The sequence below is a fragment of the Corapipo altera genome, unplaced genomic scaffold, assembly GCF_003945725.1.
Source record: "Corapipo altera isolate COAL_440 unplaced genomic scaffold, ASM394572v1 61153, whole genome shotgun sequence".
Classification (NCBI taxonomy): Eukaryota; Metazoa; Chordata; class Aves; order Passeriformes; family Pipridae; genus Corapipo; species Corapipo altera.
The window spans coordinates 1,911,825-1,934,080 of record NW_020884958.1 but is presented as its reverse complement, the minus strand read 5'-3'; the positions used below and the strand labels follow the sequence as shown (position 1 = coordinate 1,934,080).

General features: G+C 43.8%; 1 protein-coding gene across 4 annotated transcripts in view; it reads right to left on the bottom strand.

Moving 5' to 3' along the window:
- GRIN3A (glutamate ionotropic receptor NMDA type subunit 3A) overlaps positions 1-21,426 on the bottom strand; it is a 66,893-nt gene extending 45,467 nt beyond the window's left edge. For 3 of the 4 annotated variants that reach the window (XR_003530978.1, XR_003530979.1, XR_003530980.1), the window contains exon 1: positions 20,660-21,426. Coding sequence is in view for 1 of the 4 variants with exons in the window: in XM_027663810.1 (XP_027519611.1) it covers positions 20,660-21,367 (708 nt within the window). In the remaining 3 variants the exon portion in view is untranslated. The remainder of the gene's footprint in view (positions 1-20,659) is intronic. The other variant, XM_027663810.1, reaches the window with a different exon arrangement.
- Between the last annotated feature and the right edge of the window lie 830 nt (positions 21,427-22,256).

The window sequence follows — 22,256 nt, the reverse complement described above, 5'->3', positions numbered from 1 at the left end:
AAGACCCATTATTTATCTTCAGAGCCACTTATAAATTATCCTAAGTAATACTACCTCAAAAACTTCAAGGTGTTCTTTGCTCTAGCAGAGGAAAAAAAAAACCCCTAACATTTAAAGTCTGATAAAGAACATTTCATACAGATACAAGTGCAAGAATAGTTTTCCCTTCATTAAAATTTGCCTTTATAATTAACAAAAGGCAGACGGTTGCAGCTCAGGGGGAGCTGCACTAATTCTCCATGACATGTTTTCCTCCATTTCCACCATTTCCACCATTAAAACGGCAATGGAAAACTCCAAGAATGACCTCTACTTCATGGAACAATTTGAATAGGAAAAAAGTGGTGGCCAATTCCATGTCTGTGACACTCACTCCCAAGTGCTACAGGGTTGTAATCAGAGCCTGAAAAGCCCTTGCAAACATTTGGGCAAAAGATGCCAGGAGATGCTGAGTGCAGTTGTGAGCCAGAACCAACAGTCTGTTACTGCATGGTATTGTTTTCTAGAAGCTTAATACTGTCATGAAATCAGGTTGTCAGAAGTGAGGGAGTACTTGCCAGCAGGAGCAAGGAGACCCTGTATCTACCCCAGGCCTTCTTTCTACTGCCACCTCCCAGTAACACTTTTCCTTAGGACTGATCTCAAAAAGGCTTCTGTGTATGACCAAGACTTCTCATTTGGGGTTCCTGCTGCAGTTGTCTCATGACAAGTCTTTCCACACTTACAAAGAATGCAAAATACAATGGCTGTTCCACCTAGTGTATCTTTTGGGGTTTCTTCTGAATGCCACTATAAGCCTGGATGGTTGGAAAATAGTGTTTAGCAGAATTTAACTCTTCCCCTAAGGAGAAACAGCATTCAACTAAGTCAAAGATCTTCAGCAGCCTGTCTAGGGGCATCTGAGTGCTTTTTTTGTCAAGAAGCACCTCACAAACACTGGTGCTTTGCACGTTCTTGCCGTCAGTCCAATGGGATCTGCTTTAAATAAGCTCCCAAGCATGCAGTCTGAGTTTTCCCACAGGGGAGTGCACAATGGAATGGCTTCTTTGCCCCCAGTTTTGGTTCAAGCAACTTTTCACAGCAGCAGACCCAAAACAGCAGCAGAGCCTTGGTGCAGACAGTACATGCAGTCTGGGCTTGCTGAGATTTCTCTCCTAGCTCCTTACATCTGAAGTGTAATGTAGGAAGACACTGTTGTAAAGAAATTCTGATAATGCACCAGTGAGTGCTGGTTTAACGTGAAGAATATTATTTAAGCAGCTAACGGAGCACTCTGTGTGTGTGTGTATCTGCTAATGAAGGAACTCTCATTACTCTTTTAGAGTAATTATTAACAACCCTAGATCAAGGATATAGGTGTGACCAGTAATAAAATGTGAGTTGGCTTATCAAGAAACAGTAGTTCAAAGGCTGATGAAAACAAAACCAAAATTGGGTTATATCGAGGATCCCCACAAGTGCTTTCAAAAGGTAAGAGCAGAAACCTTAATGTTGCCAGCACAGAACGGCACCAGGGGTGCCAGGGCTAAAAATCACAACTCACCAATGATCAGCTACTGGTCACTAGGAGATTACAACCCTGGGAGCTGAGTACAACTGGATTTACACAGGGTAGACAACATTAACGAACATATAAAAGTGACCATAAGTGGGAGAAACTCCCACCATCAACATAATGATCCTGTCTTTTGAAACCTTGGAACACTTGCTGCTACCAACCCCCAGCCCCTGAAAACACACACACACACACACACACACACACACACGCACACGCACACGCACACGCACACGCACACACTGTTACAGAGTGTGCTGGTTCAAAGGTAAACCAGCAGGGAAAATGAACTCAACCCAAAAGAGAGATTATAAGTCAGAATAACAATTTAATCAAATAATACAATAAGTACGATTATACAGACAAACAATCGGTTTTAATCCACAAAACCCAAATGTATAACCCAGCACCCTGGAGCATGAACAGAGTGGTGTTTGTTGGGCTCCCTGAATCCAAAGTAAAAGGAGAGGGGGAAAACCTGTTGGTGAGGGTGCTGTTGCAGTTTGGTCAAAAGTGGTGGTTGCAGTCTGGTTGAGAGTGGTGGTCCGCAGTTTAGTTGAGAGTGGTGATCTGCAGTCTGGTTCTGGATCCCACGAGTGGTTAAAAAGGTCCCAAGACTCCAAGATTATATATCCTCCAATTCAGGCAAGAATGCCCAGTATCTCACTCAGGGTGGGGGGTTCCTCAATGGGCGTGAGGACAAAAACAGCCTTCTATCTCACAGGCCTCTTAACACCCCGTTTATAGCCTGATGAGTCAGGCTGCTCTGGGCAGAGGATGCAAATAGTCTATTGACAACAGTTTCTGGGAAATGGTATGGAAGGCTATAGAATACACAGTTTTGGGTTACACCCATCCAGTGAGGAACTGGTCCCAGCTGTTCTAACTAAGACACTGAGAACGAGCTGTAGTACTTGCATAATTTGCCTGTGTGAGTTAGCATCATTGGGGCCAGTAATACCACTTTGGTAAAACTGCTGGGACTTCAATTAGCTCAACAATGAATTCTTGGTTTTGCTTATAGAAAGGGTTTCTAAAACTCACATAAATTGCATACAACATTTGCTCCAATGCCTTGTTCTTGAGGACTACTAACACAGCACAAAAGTTGACAGAGAATTTGGCAACCAAGGCTGTAATTATGATGCACATTGCCAAGCACTGCTCCACACCAGGCTCCCAGGCCCATCACCCCTGCCAGGCTCCTCAGAATAAAGGCCTCTTGAAACAGCATTCCCATTTTCACCCTGTTACAGTAACTTCCACCTTTCCATCAGCAAGATGGACATGGTGCAGCATATTGCTGGAAAACAGTACTTTTCCAGAGGCATGACAGGCTATGAGTACACTTTCTGTATGACTTAACTTTATAGGCATGAGCAAAACAGTGGTCAAACAAGAAGAAGTTAATTCTGGAACGAAATGTAGAATAAAAGCAGAGGAGGTATGGAGAAGACTGATCCACGTTATGTTGATAAAAGGAGTTTGATCCCATTTTACAAAAGCAGCTATTGCCCTTTCTGAAACACGCCTGGTGTGTGCACACAGGATTTAATCCAATTAGATTTTGTTCACCACTAAAATCAGCAGCAATAAAATCTGATGGAGCATTGTTTTCACTCACCAATCCAATTCCAGCATGGCTGGAAAGTGTTTTTAACCCTTCCTGAGCATTTGCATTCCTCATACGTCAGCACCCGTGCCCTGAGAAGAAGTTACGTTTTTGTCTCTAATGGTCCCTGCCTGACAGAGAAATTCTAAAGGGCTGTGCTGGACATAATAGTGTATGAAGCATCACTGAAATGATAGGTTGTATATGGCAATATACAGAAGGGGGAATTAATGCTGACCCATGTCCCATTCCTCAGAAAGCCAGCATCAGCTCATCATCGCATCCTCTTCTGCTGGGCCTTGCTCCAGGCGTGTTTCATAGGATTAATTTTAGCTACAAGTGCATTTTGTTCTATATTGATTTTTTGTATGAAAGAAAGCTGAGAATTAAGCTTGCAAAGCCTGATCTCTTAACTTTATTAAATGAGGCCAGGGTAGATTAAGTTAGTAGTTCATCTTTCTGAGGCTAGGCATTAAAAACATGGCTCTAAGGTGAATTCTTGTATGTACGTGGCTTGGCTTAAAATCAGGAACAGAATTCAAATAGCTCCACTTAAGGCGTCTTATTTAATACATCAAGGATTTAATTAGAAAGATGGGAAATTAGAAAGAAGAGTTAAAATTGGCTCCCAGGGCATGGGATGAGAAGGAAAAAAAAAATCAAACATCCCTTTTAAAAACAAATACACTCTGCATGTAATGGGGCAGTGAGCTGACAGAGGGGATGGGACAATGGGATATGGCATCCTGAGTGGATGTGAAATGCCTCTTGCTGCCCACCTGAAGCTCACAGTGCTGCCCTAGCACCTGGTCTCATCTTGAACGAGGATCCTTGCCTCCCTTTCACTAATCAGACAGTGGTGCCACTTTCCTCAGAAGGAGGTAAAACCAAAAAAAAAAAAATAGGTGTTATGTTAGTTAGGTCCTTGGCTGTAGATTTTCTGCCTTCTAACGGAAGACAAGAGTCTGACTTTTGAAAATGCAGCAAAGCCTTGTGGCTTCTATTCACTGCAAATGTTTTAATCACTGTTCCCCACATTTCCTTTCCAATACTGAATTAATACACTGTCATTAACAAACAAACAAAAATGTGAAAGACAAGCATACCATGGAGAGATTTTGTGGCTGTGTTTGGAAGTTGCTTTTCTGAGTGCAAAAACACAAAATCAGGCACGATCCTGTAATCAGGAGGCGCCCACCCCCGCCCCCAAAGGCAGAAGCATTTGAGTTCCCAATCAAGCGTTTAGCAACGACCCAAAAAAAGTGTGTGACTATGCAGAGCCCGTTACCAAGGCACACGGGCAACGAGAAGGAGAAGAAGGAGGAGGAGGAGGAAGGGGCATTGGCTGGTATAGAAACCGAGCAATACGGTTTGAAATCCCTGCCTCATCCTGTGCTACCTTTTCGAACAAAACCCGCTCTGTAAAATGAGGATAAATCCCTCCACAGTGCCCTAGGAGGTAAAGATCGACACCGCGTCAGGGACAGGCTTCTCACCCATCTTAAGGCTTACAGCAAGATAAATACTTCACAGCCTTTTACAGAGGCAGAGATCAGAGGGGAAAAGGGGGAAAAAAAAGGGGTTAGGTCACACATCTTGGAGAATATACCATGACTTTGCCAGAAGCAGAATCTAAGGCTCAAATCTCCTGCTCCTTGCTGTGCTAGACATAGCTGATAGACGCTCAATAAATAAAATAACATGGAAAGTAATAGCCATTTATTTTATGCATTATTGTTAAATAATTTGGGCCTTTGCACTATTACACTACTCACAGGGCACTGGTGCATCCTTCCAATATCCCACTGACATCTCTTCAGGACCCCATCTCTGTGAGCATGTGGATACAGGATGAGAGCAGATACTGTGACTTCCTCATTAGTTTTGAGTGGATAAGCAACTTTCTAACAATCCACTGCACTTCAAAAGAGTCCTGGGTACATTCACAAAACAAGACCTTGCTATAGGAGGCACCTCACAGAGCACAAAATGGTTTACAGCCAGTATTGTGGGCATGTTTGGGAGAATGTGTTAAAAATCACCACACATCCATCTCATTGTTTGATTTAAAATGTGCAAGACATGAAGTGAGCACTTACAGCTCCTACTTGTGACTCAGTCTTCTATTCTCACCTAAATGCCTGACAGAAAATACACAGAATCTTCATCTCTATACTACACACAAATGCTTGCACCAATTACTGCTGTCAGGTTTGTTTAACTCTGCACTTATCATGGTCATTGAGAGCAACAATGAAGAGACTGCACAGAATTTGTAAATTACTATAAAATATGAATCATGCATATTAATCCCTCTTTTTACCAAGTTTGGACTCAGTGGAGCAGGTTTTAAGCAATGTGTCCATCCATAAATAGCTCAGCATACTGCTCTTACTAGGCAATAGCTTTGGTCATAGGGAAGTTCAGTATACATTTTAACCTTAAACTAAAAAGGAAGTGGGAAGTAGGTGGACAAACTGCTGAGATGGAATTATATACCAAATTCACTTCTTTGCAAATAAAGTTCTTAATCTATTTATGCAAAAATTTATGTGTACTGATACCTTATATTGTTTGAGGGGGAAAGGGAAAAAAACTATTGGGGCAGGTTAACAGGGGTTGGCTTAATTTATGAGAAAGTAATGAAAGTAACAACAGCAATTTAATAGGCTGTTGATGGGAAGAATGCTTTTCAGCATGGAAATGATGGGAAAAGCCTTAACAAATCTAATTTTCAATACTGGCACTACCTTCTCTGTTGCAATTTCTTTGAATTTCCACTGCCTCCATATCCTCCTATTATAAAGTAATATCTTATAATCCCCCCTTATAAAATATCTCCTGTTTAGAATTATGTAGGTGTGCTGGTTTAAAGATAAACCAGCAGGAGAAATGAATCCAATTCAAAAGAAATTATAAGTCAGAATTACAATTTAATAAAAATAATACAATAAATACAATTATACAGACAAACAATTGGATTTAGCCCACAAAACCCGAGATGTATAACCTGGCACCCTGGGGCATGAACAGAGTGGTGTTCATTGGCCCCTGTGCTGAGCCCCACGTGGTCCCCTGAGTCCAAAAGTAAAAGGTGAGGAAAAAAACCCCTGTTGGTGCGAGTGATGGTCGCAGTCCGGTCGAGAGTGGTAGTCTCAGTCTGGTTGAGAGCGGTGGTCACAGTCTGGTCGAGGTTCTGGTCCTCCTCTGGATCTCACGAGTGGTACCAGAAGTCCCAAGATCCCAAGATTATATACCCTCAGGTTCAGGCAGGAATCCCAGTATCTCCCTCAGGGTGGGGAGTTCCACAATGGGTGATTGTGAGTTGTGCATGTGAGGACAGGAACATCCTCCTATCTCACAGGCCTCTTAACACCCAGTTTATAGCCTGAGGGGTCAGGAGTGCTCTGGGCAGCTGCTGCAAATGGTCTGTTGTTAACAGTTCCTGGGCAATGACATGGAGGGTATAGAATACACAGTTTGGGTTACACCCACACAGTGATGAACTGGTCCCATTTGTTCTAACTAGGACAGTAGGGATTGCCAAACTCTGTGACAGCTGAAACACCAGTAGACTCATTGTAGAGCACCAATTACCCAAGTATATTGGGTATTTAATTTATTTTTTAAGAGCTTTGAGCTTTGGGATCCGCTAGGGCTGTACACTTCTGTGAGTCAAAAGGCTCCCAAATGCTCTGAACCAAATGAATCAATAAACTCTTGTCTGTGTATGAGCTTCCCACGGACATACAACATGCTTTCTTCCTCACAGCTCAGCTCTCCCCACCCTCATCCACAGGATGATGTCTATGGATGCAATGCTCTTTGTAAGTCAACTCTTTGACCCTGAAGATGGCTAATGAACTATTGCAGATGACAAAAAGGCCCTCAGCTCCCAGTAACGAACCCTGTGAGCTGGGGCAGCCAGACCAATCTCTGGTCAGGTCTGTGGGTCATCCGGATGCAGCTGGGGCAAATGGCATCTTTATCTGTGTAGCTGCAAATCTGAAAGTATCAGATGTATTAACGGATCTGTCTGCATAGTCTGCCCTCTTCTGTACTTATAAAGTTAACTTATAAGTCACTTACAAACCCTAAAAGCACAGGAGCTGTAACTCCTCTTGAACAGCACCTCAGTCACTGGAGCCACCATCCCTCCGACAGTCTTTGCCTGTCCAGCTTTACAAGACTAATATCACAGTCAAGTCTAGCACTACCAGTTCTAGGGACTAGGAAGAAGTAATGACATTCATGAATTTAACAAACAAGACAGAAGTTATGAACTTAATGATCTAGGAGCCAGTCCTGAGTTATGCAAAATACACTGAGTTAGGTATTCACAAAATTGCTTCAGCATAATTGTCTGCACATGGATTGTTTGCAAACAGCTTGCACAAACTACTTAGTGTTAATCATCTGTTCCGTGACATAGTTAGTCATGCACTATTTCTGCTCCTTGAGTGGGTGATTGTATCCTCCTAAAGGAGAGGGTAAGAACCAGTGAAAATGAAGCATGCCCTGGGAGTTTAACATGGATGGATAAGCGCTTTCAACAAAGTACAGGCACGTCATGTCTCACTAATCTCAGCAGGATGTTTGCATCTATCCATCTCCATGCAAATAATCCGCAATGACTCTGCAGAGTCTGGTGAACCAAGGCTGGGGACGAGGAACCCACATCAACTTTTTTCGGCACCGTGATTCTTTTTAACGCTCTGTACAAGGGGAAGTGTTGCAGAGGAGTATCTAATTCCCCCAGACAACCTGGAAGGAAGGGAAGACAGATCACCACTCTTGTGAGTTTGGCAAGAACATATGATCAAAACTGCTGTCTCTGCAGGAAATGGTACTGCTGCAGGGAGAGAGAACCTCTGATAAAAATAATCATAAAAAATATGTATTCCCTGAAGACATAGGAATGTTGTTTGTTTTTTTTCTTTCCATATTTCAGTTTTGTTTATATGATACTAGCACTTGAATGCAGGTCTTGGTCAGTTCTCCAAAAGATACAGAAATCTAGAATCCTAGAATGATTTGGGTTGGAAGGAACTCTAAGGTCCCCTTCCATGGGCAGGGATACCTTCTACTAGACCAGGTTGCTCAAAGCCCCATCCAACCTGGCCTTAGAGACTTCCAAGGATGGAGAATACATTACAGTTATTGTAGTAATGTGTAGAATTATACTTCTATACAATTCAGTGACCTGGGATAAAACTAAAGAAGCTTAAAATCATAAGCTCTGAATTGTGTTGCAAAATTTGCTTTGATACATCAGGAGTATTCTGTGTGGTACCCGGTAAATTGGAGTGAAAGAATCAGCCAGCACTGAGAATAAAAGCAACAGAGGAAGACTCACAGAAACCAAGATCTTCTCTTAAAGGTTTGCTTGTCTTTTCTGAAAGGTAAGCAACATTTGGAGAATGCTCTTGAGATGACTGAAGGTTTTATACACGCTTGAGCATACTGACTGACATACATGTGAACTGTGAAACTAGGGGTGGGTGGCCAGGCAAAGAAATGTGAAGACTCTTTAAAAAAGGATGAATGCTGCAGAACCACACAATAGTTTCAGTGGCAACCACATCATCGTCACGTCAGACAATCATCATTTACAGACAGACAATGGGTCATGGATGATTTTGACAACCCTTGGCAACTTTTAACCTTCCACATGAAACTTCTGACAAAGCAGAGAAATACATCTGGACTTCTCCATGCCAGGACTGGTAGACCAGTAACTATTCCAATCCTCAACCCAGTGTTTTTTCCCACATGGTTTTGATTGTACTAAATATGACTGAATTTCCCATTTGAGTCCCTTGTTCAGTGGTCAGACTGCAGAGTCATTCTTCCCTTCTTACTGAAGAATAAATTACAGTAATAAATTATTTTGTTGGTTATTATTCTCCAATAAGATTGTAAAAATTTTGTATAACTCTTGGAAGACATACATTTGCTCTCATAGTGCTGGCATAATATGGATCCACAAAAAGATGAATTATCTGAATTATTCTTGATAACAGTGAATAGCTTTCTATAGATTTTTAAGTGAAAGGAAAACTTTGGTGAAAATAAGGCAAATTCAGGTAAAACTAAAGGTTCGAGTTGATAAAAGGCTTAAGTTTGCTTATGGAAATAGTTTTAGTATTGTAGCAACAAGCCACAAATCCTGTTGGACTAGCTCCTCATTCAAAGCAAAACTATACCACATGTAAATGAAGTCTGAATATATAGGTTTGGGTTTTTTTAATGATGGCAGTGGTATCAGAAGCAACATGCAGACACTCACGACTAAAATTATTTGCTTTCTTGTTCTTGTTCTCCTAACATTTCATGAACATTCCAGTAATCAAATTACACTAGGACAAATGCTTATAGAAAATGAATAGCAAAACCAAACAATTGCAGTCTTTGCAAGTTCCAGATTCCACGTCCATCTGCAATTCCTGCATTGATTGGACTGAAAAAAACCAAAAAAATCATGTGGCTTAGCCAAAAAATCAAAACTGTATCTTGAACTGGTATGTATTCAAAGTCAGTGAAGTAAAAGGAAGCACTCTCAGCGATGTTTTGGAAGGCTCTGGGATGCTGTCATTCATAATGCTTATGTTGTTCATGCTTGTTCAAGAAGTTTCAGGTGGTTTCCAGGCAGAAAAAAAGTCTGTGATTATCAGATGTATTATTCACTGTGAATTCTCACTTCATTTTCCTCTTAAAGTACACTTCTGAGGAGGAATACAAGGGCAGTATGATCTGGGCAACAAGCCCCCATTTTCTATCAAACAAAGTATCTTTCTGCTGCTAATCATGTGGTTTGCTGCATCCCACTGCAGGTCTAAATTTGCCCCTTATTCTTCCCCTGTAAACCTGCAAGGGTTGTGAACACCCATGGAGGACATTATGGCACAGCCAACTTCCACATAACTACATGTTACATATTTATATGCACTGTCAAAATGGTGGGAAGATATGAAACTGAGTTTCACTGGAATCTAGCAGGCTGAGCTATTTATAAATAAGTGTCTTATTTTTGGTGCTCTTCAGAGAATGTAATGAACAGTGAGTGATGAGCAATTTATGTTGCTGATCATTTGTATCACAATAGCGCCTTGCAGTCTTTTTCTGCAGTTTAGACTCTGTAAGTTCAGAATTTGTATTACACTACAGTGGAAAACGAGACCTCAGAACAAACACAAATGTGCAAGATCAAGAAAGGATGAAATGGGAATGCCACACTGAAAGTAGAAGAGTAGGTAAGTAGTGTATCTGAAAAAAATTTGAGGATTCCTGGGGATTCTGGGCATCAATATTCAAAACAGACCAATCACCCATCTCTCTTTCTTAAAAGAAACTCTCAGTGTGAAGGAATCCTTTCCCACAAATATTCCACACTGAGGGATTTTCCATTTATACAATGAAAGATAACGTTAAACAAAATATGACGTAAGGAACATGAAAGAAAAGTAGTTAGAAGGATTACATGCTCTGAAGAAATCTTAGGGTATAACTGAAGTTAAAAACCAGGTTTCAATTAGCAAGCTTGTAATCATTCTGTACTATGTAAATAATTCATATGTATAAAAAGATGATCATAGGGCGGACTGAATAATCATCATTTTGGCTTCCCTGTGTTGTTTGCTGATGCAAGATTCCTAATCAGAGGCCACAGGAGTATTGTCAACCATAACAGCCTATCCAGCCTATTTCTATACTGATATATTTTGATAGTAACTTTTAAAGAGGTGATTAATAGATTTTTTTTTTCTCCCTGAATCTCTAAGGAACAAACACGGATGCCATGTTTTGCCATTTTCCTGGCATTAGCTCTGCAGCAAACAATTCTATGCATCATAAAATCATAGAATGGTTTGGATTGGAAGGCACCTCAAAGACCATCTCATTTCAACCTTCCTGCCACAGGTAGAGACACCTTCCACCACACTAGGTTGCTCAGAGCTCCTTCCAACCTGGCCTTCAACACTTCCAGGGATGGAAGATGCAGTGACACCTGAACTTTTCATGTCTCAGTGCTTAAACAAAAAAGAGCAATGCTTTCTGCTTAAACTATTCACCTATGTTTGCCTCAAGGGTATTATTGGGTATGTATTTGTCCCCTCAGAGTTTTATAGTTTATCACCTATCACATATAATTTAAACAGAGGAAACTGAGGCACATAGCCCCTTCACCTTGTTGCCCTTCCAATGTAGGGCAATGCCCTTCATACTATTAGTATAGTAAGAAAATGTAAATCACAGCTAAAACCGTTCACTCCACTCTCCAAAGAGGGCAGGTATCAGTTCCAAGTAAAGGTTAGATCTGTTTTACCCATTTTTCATGCTCGAGTACAGAATATTCTTAAAAACAACTGCTGTCCTACAGAAAGCTGTTATACATATGAGTGAGCCTTACAGGCTGAGAAAGTGATAAATAATTTTGCTTTCACCTAAAATAGCACTGGAAAATTAACAAACTGTGAACTCAATAATACTGACTTTTCATCTGATTTGCAAAAAAAGAAAAAAGATCTTTTTAAGACAGTTTGAGTGAGTACGCTATCAAGATGAGTATAACGCAACTGCTTTATCAATAGCATCATTGAGAGAGCCTAATGCATAAATCAGCTGCACTTTCTGCTTATTATTTGCTATGTCTAATAGTTCTTTCCTTGCTACAAATGCAAAACTTCATTTTTAAAATCTCAGTTGATGCTTGAAGATCTATCTTTTAACTCTGTCTTAAGTTAGAAAGCCTTGTAAAATGTCTTATGAACAGCATGGGCAATAATTTCCTTCACAGTCTTAAAAAAAGCTGGAAGTGGAATATCATGCCTTTAGGGAAATACTAAGAGTTTAAAATATGCCTCTGCAGCATATTCATAGATTTTTATAATGCCTTTCAAATACTTCTACATTTTAAAACAGGCTTTGGAAACAGATGAAAGCTGGTAACAAAAAAGTAATAAAAATACCGTAAAAAGAAAAGGGAAAAATGATGCCTGCTTCTGAATCCCCTAACATTTGATTTTTCCTATACAATAATTAGAATCAAATGATCACAGTAATTTCCCTGTTTACTGTGCTTCCGTGTCAGCTGAGGGTGCACCTGTGCTCACCTTCACTCCTCCACCCCTCCATCTGTACCCTGATGCCACACAAACTCCAGCGAGTGAAACATTTTGGATAGAAGTTAATTAGCTAGCACACTGCACACCAGACCTTCTCAAACTGGTGCCATCTGGAAACCTTCCTGTCAGCTTCTGAGGGCTCTTCCAGCTCACCCTTCCTGCAGCAGGGCATATCCAAGAGGTTCAGCACCATATCCCAGCCCTCTGACAGATAGCAGGGACAGAGATGGTTGCCTGGTGTGGGGGTGGCACACACTCCTGCTTGTACCAACAGGGTGTTTTGTGCTCCAGGGATGCAAGATGCTCGTCAAGGGCTGTACAGAACTACAGAGAGTTCAGGACTGAGTAGTGACCATCAAGCCTGCTTTGAAACCCTGTCTACAGCCAAATCTAAGTCCCAAGGCCAGCTGCACACAAATGTTTGGTTGTAATGCCCCACAAAAGTGACACATAACAATTGCTGTGGTATGCCTTCTCAGTTCTTAATGGAACTGTCCATAGTTGCCAGGAGCAATATTATTAGCTTGCTGTGACAGCTATGAAGCACTTGGGGCCAGATTGTGAACTTCTGAGTCACACTGATGAGGAGTCCCTTGCACAAACAGCTCTGCTTGAGTGTGACTCCCTTAATAAATGAATCATCTATCAGAGCTGCCTACTCAAGCTTAAATCTTTCTCCCAGTTCTGCTGCTACTTCCACCACCTGCACATCCTCTCCCCACGGTGGTGAGAACAAATTTGGCTGATTGACAGAGTTTTGGGGAAAATGAGGAGATCCTCAGGGCCAGACCAGAAGTAAAGAGCAGTTGCTGATGTCCAAAGCTCAAGTCCTAAAGCCGCTGTGCCTGAGCCTGCCCCCATTCATTAGGAAATCCCTTCTGGGTACCTATTGGAATGACACTGTGTGTATCCCAGCGACCTTGGTCCGACTCCTGGCACTCTGAAATCCTAACCAGAAGATGTTTGACCCTGGGTCTATAAGCATCAGGAGGGGCCATGTCCAGAAATGCCCTGGTGCATCTCTCTTCCCATAATCTCAGCACCAAGTTTGAAAAAAGGCTTCCACAAATCACACCCACCGATACCAAGGCCTCACACCCTTCCCAAGAAGTCCCTCCAGCAGCAATAAACTGCTACCTACCTTTGGCCTCATCCCTGTTCCCTTTACTGCTTCCTAGATATTGGCTTCAGCAGTTTCCTGAGAAGTCTGCAACAAAGATGGTGCACTTTTGAGGGGCAAAATACTTCTTTGGGCAAGTATTACTCACTGGAAGTAACCATCCTTAGCCAGGGATGAAGACAGCCCTGTCAATTCAACCCTGATTTGGGCAAGTAGTTTCACCCTGTGCTTGGTGATCCCAGCTCTATGTACGGTCCTTTCCTAAAAAATACAGTTCTCTTGCTTTTATGCATCTGGAATTGCAAACACTAAAGAGACAGGGAGGGGCATCTCTTCTTTCTCTTCTCATTTCAGCTTATTTTTTCCTTCTGTCTCCCTGTGTCACTGACTTTTATATTTCTAGTTTTCTTGCTTCCTCTTCTTGTTTTCTTCCTTCTCTTTTCTCTGGATTCTTTCAGCTGTTCAGAACAAACACTGAAATGCACAGTTATTTGTATTGCAGTGAAATTTGGTGCACTCTCTCTGGTTCAATCAAGCTGAGAAGACAACCTTTCCCCTCTTTAAAAGCCCTTCAGTAGGATCTACAGAAACATAGATTTACAGTCTGATTCTTTCTTGGAAGGTAAATCTAGATTTTTAAAAGAAACTGCTTTTTTTTTCCAGTTTTATGCTGGTTACAATAACATGTAAATTCTAGTCAAGTTGTGCCTGCTTTTCTTTCACATTTAAAAATTATGTGGGAATCCACAGAGGAAAACAATAGAACATGGGATAAACTGTAACTAGATCCAACATAGCCTAAAGTTCTAAAACTGTGTGTTTTCAATATTTCATGGGCTTAGATAGTGAATAACTCATTAAATAAACCCTAAATGAGAACATTTGTAAGTAGTCTTTGAATTTAATCATGAACACTGTAATGAATAACATAACACATTAGAAGATTCTTTGTTGTTTTCTTGTTTCCATAGCTCTGCTTCCATTTTTGTGGAAAGACAAAAATGCCTTTCATGGACAAATTCTTGTGGGAAATTACATTGAATACCCCAACTTTCTTTTGTTTGCTAATCATCTGTTCTGTACAGTAACTCATGTATTTGTATAGTGTCTGATAGAAAGTTGTCTTTAAATTTGCCTACTTTAGGCCAAATTTTAATTTTTACTTAGTGGATTATGCTAAGTAGTCTTTGATGTTTCTTCTGATAGTGCCTGTTGTTCAGTAAAGAAATAATCAATTATGTCATATTTTAATTATTAATTATTGACAGGAGTTTGTGCAGTGTGTTATGAAAGACCTCCTCCAGCACAGCAGTGAGGAAAACATTGCTTTGTGAGCACCCAGAACCGGAAAAAAGAAAAAAAACACAGAAGAAAATACCACATATGGTATTAAATTTGATGTTAACTCAGCTTTTTCTGCATGGGATGGGGAACGAGAAAATCTTGTTTCTGGTCAGATCTGAAAGAGTGGTATCCCAGTGGAGTTCTGGCCGTTTCTGTCTCAACAGGACTTCAAAATTAAGTATCCAGAGGAGAGAACCAAAGTAAAAATATTCTCACCACTTACTGCATTTTGAAAATAAATCTTTTGCAGCTGTGATTAACTGAATTCTCCTTAAACATTTTAACTTCAATAAAGAGACTAGTTCCTTTTTTATCTTTCATTGTCCTACGCTTCTGAGCATGCAAAGCATGTTGACAGTGGAACTATCCTTAAAGAAGTTCCCCCTTGGTATGTAAGATGCCATGCTCTGGTCTACAGGACTGGGTATTTTTAGTGGTGTTTTAAGCAGCATTTATGATGACTCTGACAGTTTATGGTATAAGGGTAACCTGTGGTATCATCAAGAGAACAACACGCAGAAGGAACAGACCCTGAGCATTAAACAAAGCGAAAATATACAAAATACATAAGGTACCAATACAACTCACAAATGCTATGCCAAATCACTTCCACAAGGCTCGAGGGCTTTCTGACAACAGATAAGAATATAAACAAGGAGTCGTTTCCCTTCAACACACATCGTTTATGAACTTAAAGGCAACAAAGAGTTTGGCTTCAGCTGACAACACAAGCGAACCCTAAAAACCACTATGCTCTCACAGCTGACAACAGTCAACACAACACAAGAGCATAAGTAAAACCATTTTCAAAGTAACAACTCGAGGACAATATACAGTGTTGGGGAAAAGCCTGTGAGAGGTAGGAGGCTGAATCAGTTAGTAAATGCTGTGCAAATGCTTTTTCAAAGAGGACTTAGGATGAGGAGACCTCTGGTGTGATGCTAGGACCACAAGGCTGCCAGCAAAATGCAGCAGTGTTCAAAATTTTGTGTTCAAAATAAATTAACGGCTCTACAGGATACCTAGCTATGGAGCAAAACTGTTAGTTGCACCAAGCTTTTTTTACATGAGTTGGAAATGTAAAAGGGCTCTGACTTTATAGCAGATCAGTGGCCTAAATTATCCAAGTTTCAAAAGCTCACCATGAGCAAAATTGCACTGAGACCTCTGGCTGAAAGAGAAGCAACTGGACATTTGTTTGCACATCCTCTCAATTTCTATCCTTGTTTCCTCTCAAGGCACCACTCATAAACCCTCTCGAAGTGTATGAAAGGTATGTGCCTCACTGTTTACTCAGTGCGAGGTGGGGAGGGTTGGTAATCATAGGGAAAGATGGAACACGTATTCCTAATCTACACAGTAACTAGTACAAGCTTCCATTAAATGGATTAAAACAGATCAACAATGATCATTTGTATTACTGAAGCCTGCAGCCAAGCATGTGTTGCATTTTTTGCTGGAAAATGAAATTATTAAAACTTTTTTTCCCATCTAACTGCAATTCTGGCTTGAAGGAGGAAAGAAAGAAATGTCTTTGGGCATTTAGTTGGACAGAAGCCTTTTTTCCACATCTCCATCCCCTTGGTGTAATTTCTGCCTGCCCTCACTGGTGCACTACATAGCCAGTGTCTTGCAGATTAGTGTGACTTCTGAGGGCACTGTACTCACAGTGGTATTCTTGTCTATTTCGGAAATATCTGTAATTCCCCACCATGTGTTGTTTGATACACATAAACTAGAAAGCTGTTAAAAACAAAACAAACAATTACTTCAAAAACAAACAAACAAAATTTAAAAGTTTATGGCAAATTTCTTTTTACAGCATCTGTTTTGAGGCTGAGCTTGCTACTTCCCTAGGAAAGTCATAGTCTAACCTAAAACTCTGACCTGATTTATTTATTCTTTTGACCCCCTCTGAAATCATAGCAGTAATCAGCAGCGCTGCAGTTCAGTTCCTTGGGAAGCCAGATAAAGCACAGACTGGCTAGGCATGGACTGATGATTTGCAACTACTTTATTCTGTGCCATTGCTGTGAAAAGATTCCTTTTCATGTTAACGGACATCAGAGGTGCTGATTTATGTGAAACCCACTGAAAATATTCCCTTAAGTTCAGAGAACACTGCTGCAAACATGATGTCCCCTGTTTGTGATGCTATCACCCACAAAATAGATATTATGGGCTGTTCTTCCCAGTCTCTTGGCTCTGAAATGTAGCAATATCACTGTATTTATTTATGGTTCACGTTCCCTGGATCTTTTCCTCTGTTCCATTCTTGGGAGTATTATTAATGACATTGGCAATCTTGGAATGAAAAAATAAAATGCCTCCCTTCATATAAAGATACATAAGGGGTCACAAACTTGCCTGAACGGCATCACTGCTTGTGAGCTGCTGTCTCCAAAATAATGAGCTGTCAAAGCTTCACGAAATTTGCAATCATGTAGGAGTAAAGAAATCCAGTGGTTTTTTTGTTTGCTGAATGACAGTGCTAAATTGTTACTTTTGCTTACTGAATGTGAAAATTTACCAGAGTGACAGTAAACCGGGAAAAGTAAACAGCTTTTTTTCCAGGTCACAACTGTGTCTGGATTTCCTGTTAGTCTGTTAGTAATTAAAACACAAATAAATATAAAAAAAAGGTGTCCCATTTTACTCTTTGTATCCTCCCTTGAAGCCATATGTGTGTTCTGCCATACACAATCCTGAATCTCCAGAATAAGCTGTTACTTGTGAGGAACAAGTGCAGTATCACACCTTGTGATGGTTGTTGTCTTTTTATTTTTTTTTTAATGACAAATGAATTTTTAAAGATGCTCAAACAACCACAAAACTTTTGAAAGCACAGTCTCTAGGTATCTTAGATGACTGTAGTTGCCCATCTGTGACACTGTATTTCCTCTTGTTGTTACATATTTGCAGTATTACTGTCATCAAATATCACAGAGACAACGGGCAGTATTATTGAAATGTGTTTTAGTTCTGGATCCTTATCTTCCTTTTCATTTTAAGTATTGCTTTTTGCCATGCTAAGGAAGATTTGCTCAAAGATCAACGTGCTTCTCAAGTACGACAAACAACTGCCTATTATAGCCTTCTGCACGAAGGAATAATGTTAACATTCAGCAGAAGTACAAAACACTGCATATGTACATTCCTATCCTGGCATAATGTGGAAAATGAGACCTTGCTAGATATTACTATATTAAAACCACCTCCCAGAAACATTTGACTGCTGAGGAGAAGCAGTATGAGAACACTGGGTTTGTTAGCACATTTGCAATGAAGACAATGGGAAATGCTCTTCAAGGGCAAAAAGGTTTTGGGTCTGCTTCTGTCCCTGCCTGGAAGAAAACTAACTGCAGGCAGCCCTCTGGGGTGTGCTGCAGTGGTTTTGTGGGAGGGAGAACGCTCTGTCCAAGAGTCAGTGGGCATGGTGACCCCAGGGGTGCCAATTCAGAAGCAGGGTTGGGTATCAGTCTTCTCTTCCTGTCTGGGCCTATCAGCCAAATCTGTCTCATCTACAATGATGTCTTTTACATTTGCCTCCTCTAAAATCACCACGCAGCAGAAGCAGCCAATCTGCAGCACCAGGGCTGTAGAGCTGGGAAGATGAGAGGTCCACGGCATGTTAATTTCATGCCAACATGGGACTGTGAGTGACACAGAATCCCTGCCTACAGCAGAGGCTGCTGAGGCCAACATCTCCAGGTTCTCCTGTGTCCAGTATGCTGTTGGAAAGCCTGTAATTCTAGGAAGTATGCAAGGTAAGGCTGCTAGAGCACTGCTTCCAGAGTTAGCCTTAAAATGGTATTTATTAAGAGAAAATAAGAAAAAGAATGTTCAGAAAGATGTCAGCTTTTCCAGGCCAATCTTGAGAGACTAACAGACTTGTATTACCTGCTGACCTTCGAGTAAAGCTGAATTTTTTTTTAAATCCACAGAGCTTTGAAAAGTAATTTTTTTAGCTCAGCTGGAAAAAAAACGAACTCTGTTCAGCATAGGTTCAATGTCAGGCGTTGGTTTCACTGTCACTGAAGAAAATGCCTCGTAAAGTCTGCTTAAGAACAAAGCCTAGACTTGGATATACTGATCCACTTGGCTCCCTGCTGAGAACAATTTGAAAATTTAGTAGGAGTTTTGAAGGCTGTGGAAAGCAGCAATGAATCTAACCTGTGCTGCATGTGTTTAACACATCTTGGATGAAGATGTTTTGGACGAACTTAGATCCATATCTAAGATGGAAGAGAAAATAATTCTAAGAGACAGAGCAAGGAAATGCTGGATTCAGGATCTGATCTTCAGGAAGCTTTGGCTGCTGTATCCAGTACCACTTCGAGTGCAGTTGTAAAGCTGGTAGATGTAACTGAGCAAATTTGGAAACAACTGGCACCGAAAGTGCATTTGGTAGCACTGATCACTCTGAGTTTCTGAGAGACCTGCGTTACACTGGTTTTGCTAAGGTGGAGAAAACTAGCTGAGTAGCTAAAGGGGCTACAAGAGAGCTGGAGAGGGGATTTTTACAAGGGGATGTGGTGACAAGACAAGGGGCATTGACTTCAAATTGACAGAGGGCAAGGTTAGATTAGGGTTGGTGCCACACTGATACAGGTTACCCAAAGAAGCTGTGGATGCCCCAACCCTGGGAGTGTTCAAGTCCAGGTAGGACGGAGCTCTGAACAACTTGGTCTTGTGGAAAGTGTCCCTGTCCATGGTAGGGGCTGGAACAAGATGGTCATTGAGGTCGCTTCCGACAGAAACCATTCTGTGATTCAGGCCAGCACACAGCAGTCACATCTTCAGTTACAGACTAGGAGCTCTCTTTTCTGTCACAATCTAACATGCAAAAAAGTCCCACAGAAATCTAACAGAGATCCAGGCTGAGAATTGCATTTGCTTTTGCAAAGAAAATTCAGCTGGTAATATTTTTTTCTGATTAGACTTTGAGAGCAATATTAAGCTATCCCTTTTTATATAAAACAACTGCTTCTCTTGGCTATTGAAAAGGCAGCTTCTCCCACTTTATTTAGGACTTCCCTTGCACAGGCCACACAGAATAGAGCATCTTCTTTCAACTACTTTACCTGAAATGACTCCTGGCATCAGAGACACAGTTACAAAATACCGAACTATCACCTTTTTTTCCTAGAGTATTTAACACTAAGTTGCGATTTCTGTATGATAGAAAGTTTAGTTCCTCTTGGATACTACTACTACTTGTACCTAACACTGTCAAACACAATGAATTCAGTTTCTACTATTTCAGTTACGCAACCAACCAACCAGTCAGACTAGGCTGTAGTTTCTAGTACTTTAGCTGGGCAACCAGCAAAAATCTGATCTAGCAGCGACATATGAACTATGAGTACAGAAAACCCCGACGCTTTAGGCAGCTCAGTGCAAAGTCAAGTTACAGTGCACAACTTCCCTGAGAAGCGTCATCTGACGAACCACCTACAACGCCCACACACAGACAGACCACTGCATTTAGAGCAGTAACAAACATCCTGAAAGGTGGTTTAAGCCTTTTTTTTTTCTTAACAACCTTTGCTCTGCAAAGCGTGCCTGGACCCTCTCTCTGCTCTGTGCTTTACAACTTAACGCGGCGTATGACTTCGGGCTCAGAACTTCGCTTGTGCCACCGAGCTCTGTCTCTTCACACAGAGGATTCCTCTCCCGCGCCACCCCCGGCCTGAGAGCCAGGGATAACGCGGGAGGGGGAGCCAGAGGACGGACGGACCCAAGAGCGATGCCGGGGGTCCGAGCACTTCTCCCCGGCCACACCTCGGTCTGAGTCCTCCCACCGCGACCCCTGCCCGGCTCCCCCAGTCAGACACCGATCCTCCACCGCAGGGTACCGGGGGGGCACGGCACTGCCCCTATCGTCCCCCCCTCACCCTTACCAGGCTCCGCCGGGGGAATTCGCCCAGCACGATGCTGACCACCGGGATGCGCAGCGCCGCCGAGATGAAGTCCAGCTCCAGCAACTCCTCGCGGCTCTGCGGGAAGGCAAGGATGGCCGAGACCCCTTGCACCACCACGGTGTGGCAGAGGCTCTGCAGGAAGGAGACAGGGTCGTTGCTCCACGAGGCGCTAGGCGAAGAGAAGGGGAAGAGGGGCAGGTCGCCCAGACCCGCCTCGATCGCCATCACCACCTCCAGGGACAGGTTGTAGGGCAGCAGCCCGGGCACACCGTTTAGGTTGGACACGGCGAGCAGCAGCGCTTCCCGCGGCGAGGGGGGCGGCCGCCGCTCCCCTCCCGGGCGGCCCCCCGCCCGCCGACCCCGTGGCCCCTCGGGGCGCCCGCCCGGCACCTCCCCGGGCCAGGCAGCGGCGGCGGAGGGGGCGGCGCGGGGCTGCAGGTGGGTGGCCCCCACCCGCACCGTGTGCCCGATGCGCCGCAGGATCTGGCAGGGCTGCGGGTGGGACGCGGAGCCGGGCATCGCCGCCAGCACCAAGGCGCAGGGCGGCAGCAGCAGCAGGCACGCCCGGCCCAGGACCCCTCGCACCCCCGGCCGACACATGGCCGGGAGCCCCCCGCCACCGCCGCCGCCACCTCCCCTGGCCCCGCCACCCGCATCAGCCGCCTCGCGGGCAGGAGGCAGCGGCATCAGCGGCGGCGGGCAAGCCCCGCGCAGAGCCGCCCCCGCCGCCGCCCATGGGGCCGCCGCCGCGCCCCCGCCCCCGCCCCGGGCCTGCGGGGAAGGTTCAGCCCCCGGACCGCCCCCCTCAGCTCCGCGGCGGCACCCGCACCTGCGACCCTCGGCGCTCGCTCCGCCCGGCTGTCCCGCCGGCAGCGGGATGATGCGCTGCCCCTTCCCTGTCCTGCCCTGCCCTGCCCTTCCCGGCCGCCCCTCCGCTTCTCCCGACAAGCAGCTCCACGGCCCCGATCTACGCTCCGAGCCCACCGGGCTCGCCCCTGTCCGGCTCCGCCGCCGCCACCCCGCGTTCCCGACCCCGCTTCACGCCCCGCAGCGGCTCCCCTCCTGCACCCCTCGGCCCAGCTCCCTGCCCCGGACCCCTGCGTCCCCCGCAGCCCTCGGAGCGCTCCGGAGCTGAGCAAAGTTGGCGGCGCGACCACGGGCGATCGCTGGGCTGCGCTGCACTCCCGCCGGGAGGGACCCGAGTGGCAACCCCGGTGGGCTCCTCCCCGGGCCACCGGGACTCGAGCCCCCGTGCCGCCCAGGGGAGGAAGGGTTTTGGGGAGGCCGCCTGCTTGCAACCCCGGGGAGCGTCCCGGGACTACCCCGACACAGCCCCTTGCCCGGGGGATGTCGCGGGGTCCCCCCGCACCGCGTCGGAGGAGCGGAGCAGTTTTCCGTGCCCCAGGGCACGCGAATGGGAGATGAGGCTCCAGTCCCACTCCGGCTAGAACCTGGGGGGCCGCCTTATCGGGGAAGCCGGCGGTGGTTGCGTACGGTGCCTTCTCGTACGCTGCCGCTTCAGAGTCGTTTTCCGGCATGTGATACCCGAGATCCCGCATCCGCAAGTCTTGGACAC